The sequence below is a fragment of the Exserohilum turcica genome (assembly GCF_000359705.1).
Source record: "Exserohilum turcica Et28A unplaced genomic scaffold SETTUscaffold_3, whole genome shotgun sequence".
Taxonomy (NCBI): Eukaryota; Fungi; Ascomycota; class Dothideomycetes; order Pleosporales; family Pleosporaceae; genus Exserohilum; species Exserohilum turcicum.
Genome location: NW_007360136.1, coordinates 1,074,705 through 1,086,942, shown reverse-complemented (window position 1 = coordinate 1,086,942; position 12,238 = coordinate 1,074,705). Strand labels below are relative to the sequence as shown.

At 54.7% G+C, this 12,238-nt stretch overlaps 5 protein-coding genes across 5 annotated transcripts; 3 read left to right on the top strand and 2 right to left on the bottom strand.

Annotated features, from left to right (window-relative positions):
* Nucleotides 1-277: 277 nt before the first annotated feature.
* SETTUDRAFT_91488 (uncharacterized protein) lies at nucleotides 278-1,345 on the top strand (the record flags this gene model as incomplete). Its single annotated transcript, XM_008029152.1, has 2 exons — nucleotides 278-628; nucleotides 704-1,345. 2 exons carry the CDS (start codon nucleotides 278-280, stop codon nucleotides 1,343-1,345), a joined length of 993 nt encoding a protein of 330 aa, XP_008027343.1.
* A 553-nt stretch (nucleotides 1,346-1,898) lies between these two features.
* Nucleotides 1,899-4,227, bottom strand: SETTUDRAFT_154432 (uncharacterized protein; the record flags this gene model as incomplete). The annotated part of the gene is made up of 3 exons (XM_008029151.1): nucleotides 1,899-3,697; nucleotides 3,746-4,106; nucleotides 4,162-4,227. 3 exons carry the CDS (start codon nucleotides 4,225-4,227, stop codon nucleotides 1,899-1,901), a joined length of 2,226 nt encoding a protein of 741 aa, XP_008027342.1.
* Nucleotides 4,228-5,960: 1,733 nt separating this feature from the next.
* SETTUDRAFT_32036 (uncharacterized protein) lies at nucleotides 5,961-6,299 on the bottom strand (the record flags this gene model as incomplete). The annotated part of the gene is made up of 1 exon (XM_008028799.1): nucleotides 5,961-6,299. One exon carries the CDS (start codon nucleotides 6,297-6,299, stop codon nucleotides 5,961-5,963), a length of 339 nt encoding a protein of 112 aa, XP_008026990.1.
* A 631-nt stretch (nucleotides 6,300-6,930) lies between these two features.
* Nucleotides 6,931-8,852, top strand: SETTUDRAFT_89679 (uncharacterized protein; the record flags this gene model as incomplete). Its single annotated transcript, XM_008029150.1, has 4 exons — nucleotides 6,931-7,084; nucleotides 7,151-7,263; nucleotides 7,316-7,740; nucleotides 7,799-8,852. The coding sequence occupies 4 exons, from the start codon at nucleotides 6,931-6,933 to the stop codon at nucleotides 8,850-8,852; spliced, it is 1,746 nt and encodes a 581-aa protein (XP_008027341.1).
* Nucleotides 8,853-11,503: 2,651 nt separating this feature from the next.
* Nucleotides 11,504-12,062, top strand: SETTUDRAFT_20319 (uncharacterized protein; the record flags this gene model as incomplete). Its single annotated transcript, XM_008028695.1, has 2 exons — nucleotides 11,504-11,656; nucleotides 11,727-12,062. The coding sequence occupies 2 exons, from the start codon at nucleotides 11,504-11,506 to the stop codon at nucleotides 12,060-12,062; spliced, it is 489 nt and encodes a 162-aa protein (XP_008026886.1).
* Between the last annotated feature and the right edge of the window lie 176 nt (nucleotides 12,063-12,238).

Here is a 12,238-nt window from a genome sequence, read left to right as displayed (position 1 = left end):
TCAGGGCAGCGTGCAACAGTCTTCCACCCGGGTCCCGTCTCCAAATCGGTCGAGTGTGGTTTGCAGTTTGGCAGTCGGATGTTTGGTCTCCATGTCACCATGTCGCGGAGGACACCCCTGTTGCGGGCCCTAGCGGCATTACGCACGCCCGCAACCTCCGAAGAGCTGTCGAGGCCACGTTCCCAAGCATTACGTCCGCCCATCTCTCCCCCCCCCCCCCAATTCCAATCCGCCCCCCACGCCCACGCCGACCTTTTGCCGCCCGCCAAACGACACAATGCGGTGGTTCAAGATCCTCGCTGCCTCGCTGCTGCCTTTTACAGCTCTGGCAGCCAAGAAAGCCTCGGGCGACCGCTTCGATGACGCTCGCGCAAAGGCGCTTTCCACGGGCCGCACGCTCAAGCTCAACGATGCCAGCTACACACAGCTCACAAAGGCCCCGCGCGACTACGCCGTCACCGTCCTGCTCACGGCACTGGAAGCCCGCTTTGGATGTGCGCTCTGCCGCGACTTCCAGCCCGAGTGGGATCTGCTGGGCAACAGCTGGGTGAAGGGCGACCACAACGGACAGTCGAGACTGGTATTCGGTACATTGGACTTTACCGACGGACGAAACGTATTCCAATCGGTACGAAATACTGCCAATGCCCACACACATAGACAATTGTGATTTTCGTAACGGACGCTGACGCGGCATGTGTAGTTGATGCTTCAAACCGCTCCTGTGCTGCTCTACTTCCACCCTACCGCTGGCCCCAACGCAAAGCCCGACGCTCAACCCGTCCGCTTCGACTTCACCGGCGGCCCACAGACTGCCGAACAAATCCATGCCTGGGTCGCGCGCCAGGTCCCCGATGGCCTTCCCAAGCCATCCGTGTCCCGCCCCATCAACTGGATCAAGGTGATTTCGGTCACCACTGCTGTGCTGGGATCCTTCACGGCTCTCTTTGTAGCCTGGCCATACATGATTCCGTTCCTTCAGAACCGCAACCTGTGGGCGGCGCTCAGTCTGATTGCCGTGCTGCTCTTCACCAGCGGCCACATGTTCAATCACATCAGGAAGACGCCGTACGTGGCTGGAGGCCAGAACGGTGCCATCACGTACTTTGCGGGTGGATTCAGCAACCAGTACGGTCTCGAGTCGCAGATTGTCGCAGCCATGTACGGTGTGCTCGCTTTTGCAGCCATTTCGCTGGCGGTCAAGGTGCCCAGGATCCAGGATGCGCGCGCCCAGTCGTTTGCCGTGTTGCTCTGGTCAGGTGTCATCTTTGGCATGTACAGCTTCCTCATGAGCTGCTTCCGCGTGAAGAACGGCTCGTATCCCTTCTGGCTGCCCCCCTTTTAGAGTACTCGCGTTTTGGCAAGGGGAGAAAGGATGCACTCACATACTCACGCAGTCTTTTCAGGGATCCAAAAAAAATGTGGGCTGTACTTTTGTTTGCACCATTCGCGAATACAACGTTATTTGTTCTTTGAAATGTTTGATGAAGCACGGTAGAGCTCGCGGCTCGAGCATGGCGTGCGCTGTATCATAGTCTTGGTGGCCGCTGGGGTAGACGGAGAATACAAAGAAAAAAGCCATGAGCCGTATTCTGCAAGTAGCTGTTTCTACAAGGGCATTTGTTTAGTGCTTGCGTTACTCAGCCAAGTGTGTGCAAAGAGAGCCAAGTTGCATTGAGAAGAATACATATGCTATGGAATGAACATCGTGTACACGCGGAATTAGTAAAACATATCCCCGATTAAAATCAAATACCTGAATACCCGCTTGATATCGAACCAATTTTGACCCATTTCCTTCATCATGAACCCATTCCCTAGACATTACTCGTGTTAAAATGGAATGCTTTTTTTTTACCTGATCAGACTGGACAACTAGGCCCCATCGTAACAAGTATTCAACCAAGAGCCATGGCATGGAGATCGAAGACGTCGTTCCTCCAGCCACCTTCATCCCAGTCGTCAATGCGTTCAGTTGCACGACGACCCTCTTCCTCCCATAGCTTGACCACGCTGCCTGGGGCATATTTGCCGGCAAAGACACCCTTTCCGGGTGCGGCGACGCCGACCCTCGTGTAAAGGTCTGGGTCGTCGGCAGGCGTAAGACGGGTGATGACAGCCTTGATGAATGTCTTGAGGTCCTCTGGATCCGAGATTCTCGTTGCTCGAAGCCTCTCGCGCGCAAAGACGAGCTCGCGGTTGGCGGCATGAATACCATCGGCGATACCTTGGGCCATCTGCTTTTCCATGACCTTGCGAACAATAGGGCGCAACAGAGGCTTGAACAGCCAGCCAAAGAGACTGAACTTTGACTTGCGCAGCGTATAGGACAGCTTGTGGATGTGGACACGGACAGCCTTAAGGGTAAGGAACTGTTCCAGCTTCTCCTTGCCCACTTCCACGTCCAAATGAACATCGATGCCACGCTCGTCGAGTTGGAACGAAGCAATGCCCTCATCAGCGAGGCGGAGAAGACCAGAGTGTGCGCGGAGAAGGAACCCAACCTCATCTGCACGGAAGGAAAGGCCATCAATCTTGATGGTAAACTTGGAGGTGGCCTTGGATGCGACGCGGAAGCGGGCCTTGCGGAGTTCAAAGTCATTGTACGTTTCTACCCGGAAACGGAACGGGAGGAACGAAGTATGGTTCACCGTCTTACCAGGCTCGATGATGAGGTTCTCGAGGAGCATGTCGATTTCAGGCGTAGATATCTCCAGTCGAGGAATGGGGACATACTGGACGGCCTGTATCGCAAGAGGAACGAAGACATTGATCGCATCCTGAACGAGCTCGCTGTTGGTGTTGGTGTGGAGCGGTGACAGGATGTTCCAGATTTTCGTTGTCGTGGTGATCATCTTCGCAATGTCCTGGTCCTGGGTGACAGCCATGAACGTCCTTTGGGCCTGTACAAAAAACGCGTCGACATCTTCACGGAGGGATGATTCTGTTCCAACACCCCTGGCCTTTTGTCGCAGGTCTTGGAACTTTTCGTCGACATGGTCGAAAAAGTCGGGATCGGTGAGAAGCCTTTGCAGCGAGTTTCCAATGTCGACCAGCAAGTCCTCGAATTCAGGATCTTTGCGTGAGTGATCCAAAACCTTGTGGAATGTGGATTCGAGCTTGTTCCATTCCTCTTTGTCGCCAAAGGAGCTCAGAAAAGTCCAAAAGTTCTTGACTGCCTTTTCCATCTCACGATTGGGCTCGACATCAGTTTGCAGGGTGCCCATGGCATCTTCGACGGTTCGAGAGTATGCCATGGCGTAGCGCTTCAATAGCATTGCCAAGACTGAAACCGAATCGTTGTAGTCCCTCTTGTGCCTCAGGTTTGTGACCGTCTTCTTCAAGCGGAACAACAGCGAGTTGCCCTCATCGCCGTGGAGCCTCTGAGTCAAGCTTACGTCGGCTGTCTTAGCGACCTCGGCTGCTCCATTGCCAACTACCTTTGCAATTTCCGCCGCCTCGCCGTTGAGTTCTTCAGCTGAGTGTGCGTGAGCCTCATCGGCGCCCGGCTCCTTGAGTGCCTTTTGCTCTGCCTGGGATGGCTCGATGGTCTTGCCAGCCTTCTCTGCCACGTTTGACAGGGTGAAAGCAGTGTCCCTGAATACTTCGCGGCCAACGGTGTTTAGATCAGAGAGAAAGATGCGGAAGTCGGAGTTGGTCAAGAGCAAGGAGCTAACGGTCTGCAGGCTGTGGTATGCTTCTGATGTCTTAGTATTGGTTGCGGGGTAGGAGAATGAGTACTGACCTGCGGTAGCATCTGCCTTGGCTTTGGACCTGGTTGTCTTGCGTGCAATATCACCAACATCCACAGATACCCTAGACTTGGAAAGGTACCAGAGGAAGTCCTGGATCTGATCTTTGCTGTTCTTGTGGTTCAGGGTATCAATGAACTGGTGCAGCCATTGCTTTGTGAACTTGACGAGGAGTCGACCGGAGTCGCTCAGGTCGGGGTTTTCCGGATTGAGAACGTCTGCAGATAGCAAGCTTCGCAGGTTGATGACGACTTGCTCGTTGGATGGCATGAAACCCATGGACAGCGCTCTCATCATCTGATACGAGTGCAGTTTCTGATGCACCTCTCGCTGCAATACAGTATCATCGCGATACTGGGACTGGTGTCAGCACGTGTAACTCGGGCGGATAAGACGTGTATGCACGTACCTGGGGTAGCAACGGGCGCTGATCATCATCGGTCTTGCGCAGGCCGAAGCACGATGAAAGTGCCATGGCGATGGGTGTGATGGGGACTTGGCTAGGAGAGAGAGAGGATGGAGATGGGCCGATTGCAAGCAAGACTGTTTTGAAGCTCAATGGCAGCTATCTGGGTTGCAGGTTGCAGTACCACGCGTAGGTCAGGATGACGAGGATCTAGCGCGCGCAACGACGTCATGCCGTTTGTCGATCCGCGGCTCCACATGTGCCAAGGCTGCCGCGCCCATGCCTGGTTTTGCGGAGTGTATACGCCGTGTCTCATAAGAGAGCACTTTGGCCACACGCTCAGTAGGGGAAATAGGCACCTGCTCTATGGAAGGGCATATTGGAGTGGGTGCTGACTGTGCTAGAGGACACTCGCTTGGATCAGGTATGCGTGCAGACGGAATGCAACTTGGCTTTTGCAGCGACTGGTTGTCGGAACGAGATGCAGAACAAGGCCATATCTATGACCAGTACAAGGGGAATAGATCGAGGCTAGGCGTGGTGGAGAATTGCATTGGCATGTGCATGTGCATGGCATGTGCATGGGGGGTTGATTCCAGCCACCACCGCCACACCACCGGCACAGCCACAGGCAAGTTTCCCCGCATGGTGTCGCGTGCTACTAGCTGCTAGTGCTAGCACTGGCACAATGCAGGCAGGCAGGCAATGTGGATGATTCCACCTCGCCAGGTGGGCTCGCTAGGGCGGTTCCCGTTGAAAAGTTCTAGATGGCCAAGCGCACGGTGCATATGCAGAGGCGAAGAATACCCAAGTTGGGCAGAGGCAGAGTTTTTCAGGCATGGGTGCAGGTGTCAGACCGCCTCGGTGAGGGTGGTGGTCCTGATCGGGGAAGCGGTACAGGTGAGGCATGCCTAGCGAATTGTTGTGGCCATGCATGTGTGGGCAGAGGCATCATGCAAGCCCTGAAAATCTAGATGGGATTGGGACTGGATCGGGTGCCAAGAGTGTCAAGAGACGGTGAGACTTGACAGTTGCATGACAGTTACAGCTCTGGTGCAAGGCCAGGACATTGGGGGCATCAGCCAGCAGGGCAGGGCAGGGCAGGGCAGGGCAGGGCAGGGCGGCTCCGTATCCTCCCGTGGCGCGGTGCAGAGTGGAGTCGCGTGCCTTGGGCGGCTACCTTACCCAAGCCAGCCCAGCCGTCAAGCTTTCCCCACAACTGCGGGCGATCCACCACGGGTGCAGGTGCAGGCACGGGTGCAGGCAGCTAGAGAGCGTTTGCACGAGACAGCAGCGCCTTTGCGCCGTTCATGCAAGAGAGATGAAAGGCCATGGCAATTGAGACGCAGACGGTGTGGACGGTGTGGACGGCACGGCAGCGTGCGAGTCTTGGGCGAATGGCCTCTTGCTGTTGGCTTGCGCTGTTTTGGTCACAGGGTTGGCGTGGTGAATGGCCCAGGGGGGGGGTGCAATGCCGAGTGGGTGCGTGTGTAAGAAGAAAAAGTCGCGGCCTCCAGCTCGTCTGGGTGGTGGTGGAAAGAGGCACACCCACACGCACGCCCACACCGCTCGGACTAACTAAACAAGCCGTCGGATCGGGGTGTTAGCTCATGGAGCCGAATGCGGACCCGCGAGGGCGAGGGCGAGGGCGAGAGCACTTTGGTGTAGGTGCGGTGTGTAGGGAATTGGCTAAAGTCCGGAAGGATGTGGCACCATTGGCGCGAGGGAATGGACCTAGGCGTTGCTTCTCCAGGGTTCTCGGTGGCAAGAGGCGTGAGACAGGATGCGTAAGACGACGGCAATTAATAATAGTAGCCACCGTGTACGTACACGTACGCATGGACGCTGGCTTGAAAATGCCTCGATGCCTGACGCCGCCTCGAGACGAGCGTGGGAGCGAGGGAGTAGTGCCTTGACAGTCGGTCGGCGGGGAGGAGAGATGGGGCGTATTCGGCGACGGGGGCAGCAGCAGCAGGAGCAGCAGCAGCAGCAGCAGGAGCAGCAGCAGGAGCAGCAGCAGCAGCAGCGTGTGGTTTGGACAAGTCGACGGGGCCGGGCAAAAGCAGACGTGGGCGATGGATGGCAGGGCGGCGGCAGGGCAATGGCAGGGCAGGCCAAGGCAGGCCATGCGAGCGCTGCATGGCGGATGGGGCGTGCGTCGGGGGCTTTGGCGGCGCCCGTTCCGAATGCTCCCGATGATATGCATGGCCCAGTCTCGTTGCCTGCCGCTGGCTCGGACAACCATACCAACATGACGGTTTCACCTCGATGCTGGGAAAGCCGCTGCCCGACACCTCAACAGCCACAGCCACGCCCCGCAGCCCCCGAGGAGACCCGACACCCTCTGCTGCTGCTGCTGCTGCAATGTCGCGAGGCAGCGCCCGACGGCGTGCTGCTGCTGCATCCCCCGCTGGCCAACACGCTGGCGGGCGGGCGGGCTGGCGGGCTTGCGGGCGGGCTGGTCTATGCTCGCTCGTCTACAGGCCTTCTTTCACGGCGAGAACGGATCTCCTCACACAGTCACAATTGCGGACCCCAGACCCTTCCCGATAGGCTGCTCGCTATGTAGCCCCAATCCTCCGCGCGCCCCCCCAGGCGGCCTATTTCCCTGCCCTTCTTTTTGCCAATTGCCGACGCCTAGTTTCACCTCTTTTCATTTCAATGCACCGATTCAGGCCACTTATAAAAGTCACGGCTCCCGCCCTAGCCCGCCGCTCCTCAGTCCATATCACCCTTTCTGTCCGTTGTATGGCCACAGTTGCTGTCGACAACATGCCCTCCGCCACTCGCCCCAACATGCCTCGCCAATTGAGCACCACTTCTGGTGACTACGACCTGTCCTACACGCCCGACGTCCGCAAATCTCTCGGCACATATGGCCTCACCCCTCCCGCCGTCGAGAGCTTCGATGTCCAGACCGAGCGATGTAAGCCCAAGCCCTGTGGTCGCTACCATACCCCAATTGCTGACTTTGCCCCCCCCCCCCCCCCAGGCCTCCGCCTCCTGGCCATGAAGTCGACGCCCATTGAGAAATTCCAGTACCTCGTCCACCTCCGCGCCACAAACGTCCACCTCTTCTACAGACTGCTTGGCGAGAACATCAAGGTACGTGCCCGCGCCCACAATCTGCCCACACCCAAAACTAACGTGAGCACAGGAATTGACTCCTCTCATCTACACCCCGACCGTCGGCGAGGCTTGCGTACGATGGCACGAGATTTGGACCCAGCCCGAGGGCATGTACCTCTCATGGAGCGACCGAGGCAACCTCCGCAGAATCCTCGACAACTGGCCACACGAGGTCGACATTACTGTCCTCACAGATGGTTCTCGTATTCTGGGTCTTGGTGACCTGGGCGTCAACGGCATGGGTATTCCCGTCGGCAAGCTGGCTCTCTACACTGCTTGCGCTGGTATCCGCCCCGACGGCACCCTGCCCCTTACCCTCGACTTGGGAACCAACAACAAGACTCTTCGTGAGGACCCGCTCTACATGGGCTCCAGGATGCCCAAGGTCACTGCTGAGCAGGAGAAGGAGTTCCTCGACGAGCTCATGGCCGCTCTTACCGACAAATGGCCCAGGTACGTCTAATCATCCCGCTTTTTTCTGCCACTTGCAAAACGACTAACAATTTCCCAGCATCGTCATCCAGTTTGAGGATTTCAAGAACCCCTTCCCCGCTCTGGAGCGCTACCAGAACCAGTACGCCATGTTCAACGACGATGTCCAGGGCACTGGTGCCGTCATTGTCGGCGGTTTCATCAACGCCGTCAAGGCGTCTGGTGTCCCAGCCAGGGAGCACAAGGCCATCTTCCTCGGCGCTGGAAGTGCTGGTGTCGGTGTTGCCAAGCAGATTGTCGAGTACTTCATCAAGGAGGGTCTGACAGAAGACGAGGCCCGCCGCAAGTTCTGGTTCGTTGACTCCAACGGACTCGTCACCCTCGACCGTGGCGACAAGCTGGCTGAGCACAAGGTCTACTTTGCCCGTGACGACAACGGTGGCCGCCAGTACCAGTCGCTCAGCCGCCTCATCGACTACGTCAAGCCCACGATTCTCATGGGTCTGTCCACCATTGGCGGTGCCTTTAACAAGGACATTCTCGAGAAGATGGCTAGTCTGAACAACCGGCCCATCATCTTCCCTCTCTCCAACCCCTCCAGCAAGTCTGAGTGCACATTCGAGGAGGCTGTCCTCGCAACCGAGGGCCGCTGTCTCTTCGCGTCTGGCTCTCCTTTCCCCTCGATGGAGTATGGCGGCAAGACGCTCACCCCCGGTCAAGGAAACAACATGTATGTGTTCCCAGGTATCGGACTGGGTGCCATCATCTCCAAGTCTGTGTCGGTCACCCAAGACATGATCTATGCTTCTGCCGAGTCGCTCGCCACCTCGTTGAACAAGCAAGAGGTTGCCGATGGCTGGTTATACCCCGACGTCCGCCGTATCCGTGAGGTCTCGGTCGTCGTGACGCGTGGTGTCATTCGCGCTGCCCAGAAGAACGGCGTTGACCGTGCTACCGAGCTGCGAGGCCTGACGGATGAGCAGCTTGATGACTTCATCAAGCAGAACATGTACGACCCGTACACGGAGCACCAGTACTTTGACCGTAAGCTGTCTCAACTTGTCTCCAGCGATAAACTTAACGGAACTAGCGTCGGTGTAACAGAAGTCACAAACGGTATTGCTCACCTATAACCTGTTTGTTTCTCGCACACATTTCCGGCGCCACGGTTTCTTCGCTGAACATGAACTTTTTCCTTTTTCTTCTTCTCGCCGTTCAGGTCACCATGGTATTTTAGATTGGGACGTTGGTTTGAGGGAAGCCATAAAAAACACTTTGGATTTTCTCTGGGAAAAAAAGGGGGGGCTGGATGGTTTTCGATACCCTAGTATTCACGGTTTTTCTCCCCAACAACTCGTGTAGTACATGCAGACCAGCTGTCCTCACTCTTCTGAGAACATTTTTTGTAATCAATGATAGAGAAACGTATACCTTGATGCAGTCTCGCAGTGCTTGTGAAGATAATGCTCTACTACATGTCATGAATGCTGGCGATTGCAACAGTTGCTAATTGGCTCAACTCGCCATCTGCAGCCACGGTGAGACAGCCCGTCGATGATATCAACAACCGTCGATAAACTTTAACCCCGCTCACATGAAAAAAAAGAAACACGGTTCTCCTCCAGTCCAACATGTGAATGTCGCAACCAGCCACATCTAGAATCTCACTCTAATCCCATCTCTCCCCGCCAGCTCCAGCCAGCTCCAGCCATTGCCATCGTTGCTATTCCATGTAAACTCCGACACCCCCTCTCTCCAACTAAACCACTGATTGTATCTGCGGGGACACGCAATGAATCCATCCTATCCCATCCATCCATCCGTCCATCCACCCATCCATCTTCTTGTCTGCTCGGATCCGCACTTCACTTAGTGCACATACTATACTTGGCAGTTCCACATCCCATAGTCTCCGCCCCTACGTAGCCTGTATTCAACGCCCGGTTGCATCCGAGAGAAAAGAGAGAGAGAGAGAGAGAAAAATAGAGAGCCGGGTGGAAGGATAAACGCAGTGCCTGGAATATCCATTCCTAACCGGTCCTCTCCAGCTGTGTATGGTGCTTGCTTACACTACTACTTACCCCTTTTTTTTCTTTTCTTTTTTTGGAATGTCACTGAGGTTTCTGGTCGCTGTGCTTATTTGGCATGATGGAAGCTGAGCTAGACTGAAGTGGGGGGGAGGGGGGGGGCTTGAGGGTGGGATGGGATGCACGGGATGCACGGGATATGATAATGATGATGGTAGTGGGGGGGTTATCGTTCACGGCCCTGCTAGTATCAACACACTCTTAGTGATAAACATGTGTATAGCGCGTGTAAGTGTATATTTATCTCGGAGTTTTTTTTTTACATTTATTTTTTCTTTACCGTTGGACGGCTGAACGGAAGGATGTCTGCATCGTCCTGCAGTGTCTACGTAGTCTAAGAAATTCCACAAAGCCATCAGCATGTAAAGTAAGTACGTCCGGGTAAGTTACGCTTACTTACGCATACTAAGTACTTGGGGTTTCTTCAATTGCGTTGCTGGGACTTGGCGATGCGTGTCTATTGCAAAATCCTTTGAATTCTAAAAAAAAGGACTGCATCGCCATCGTAACCTCATTCCATGCAGAGCTACCTCCAAATATTAAATCCCCCCCCCCCCATCTTAACAACATGGAAATTTAGACATCAAGTTACTCCTGCGCGCGGCATGGGAATAGAGAGATACCGACTTAGGTCCCAAGTCCATGCGCCTGCAAAGTAAGAAACCACCAGCAGACAACGACGCAGCCACTAACGGGAAGGCCCGCAATCGCGGATCCAACCATCGGAGAAGAGCGGCTGGGGGGGGGGGGGAGAAAACGAATGGTATGTAATGCACATGTGTGTATGCGGTATAGCTGGGGCGCTCCTAATTCGTCGAATCACGGGCTTTAGCTTTGCCTGTGCATCCACATCCCTATTTGGGGCTTGCCGCTTTTGGACAGGACAGATTATGCGTGGTATGATTTCTTTCTCTGCTTTTTCTTGTCTATGCATGTACCTATTTTTTTTGTACGAATTTGTATGCATCGCCTGTATTAGGGGGGCAATGATACATAGGCTGCGTGCTGATGTATGGGCAGAGTCGGAGGAATAGGTGGTGCGATGACTACTCACCACTATAAGCAGTGGCATAGTTTGAAAAGCGTCTTCGTGCTTCTCTAGCATGTCTTTGTGCATTTTGTCATGTTGATTGATGCAGAATTCTACAAATACTTGCTTTCATGTGCTGTGCAGAAGCTGGCACTGGTTGCTGTTGTGAGATGAATCATTGTCAACTATAGAGAGCAGTGAAGCTCATGAACACTGGGCCTATTTACCGAGTATACCCTACACAGGAAATACTAATTTACAATCTAATGAATAGTACCGTTATCTAGGGAAATGAGACTACCTCGTGCAGTAAACCCGTCAACCTGGAGAATGAAAGTATACCTGTTCTCGCATTCTTCAATCACCTCGTCACAGGCATTCACTACTAATTTTATAAGTAAACAAGGCTCACTTTTACTATATAGCATTCTGATAGCTGAAACAAGCACGCACAGTGGTCTCACCAGCCGCCTCAGCACTTCCCTAATCATCTTGTGCCCTCCTTCACTGCTCACATCAAGTTCTACACGTCTCACCTTCATTCACAGACCAACGTCTCCACCTGAACTTGAACTTAAATCCTTCAACCCCGCCATTTCTACAACCATTCTACCAAACTGTTCATCAAAGCAACTACATACTCCGACCTCTCCAGCAAGTATCCAGCATGGCGGACGACTCCAAGAGCTCCAAGGCTGGATGGTCCGATCAGAGCTGGTATACCCAAGTCGCGCCCCCAACACCCAGCACCACTAACTACGAACAGCTCTCCAGTCTCCTATACCTCATCACCAAGCAAGACGTCACCTTGAAATGGGACGTAGGTATCCCCCACGGCACCCAGAAAACACACACACACATACAGGTAACTCCAAACTAACGCAGCACAGGAGGGCTGCTATCCAGCAGACCGCAACGCAAATGGGTTCCGTCAAAAGATCAACGCACTCAAGCGGACCTTCAAGTCCGACTGGGACGCCATGTCGTCTGGCGCACCGGTTCCCTCGAGCACGCCCAAGAAAGCGGCGTCTGCGACTCCGCGAAAGCGCAAGAACAAGTCGGACGAGGACCTCAGCGGCGCGGAGCCCAAGCCCAAGAAGGCGCGTGGAAAGTCCAAGCCCAAGAACGCTACGCCTGAGATGGTGGATGAAGACGACGAGGACGAGTCCAGCGTCAAGGAGGAGATCAAGGAGGAGCAGCTGGATACTTTTGATAGCTATGTCTAGTGGGTTTACGACTCTGCTCGTGCTGTGAAGGAATGAGCTGGTTATGCATAGTGTGCCTTTAGTTCTGAGCGTGGGAATACGGGGGGGGGGGGTTCATGGTACAAGGGGTTTTGCTTGGGGTAATCTCACTTTTCCGAGTTGGCTGTCTGTCGCATCTTGACTGCAGCACAGTGGGT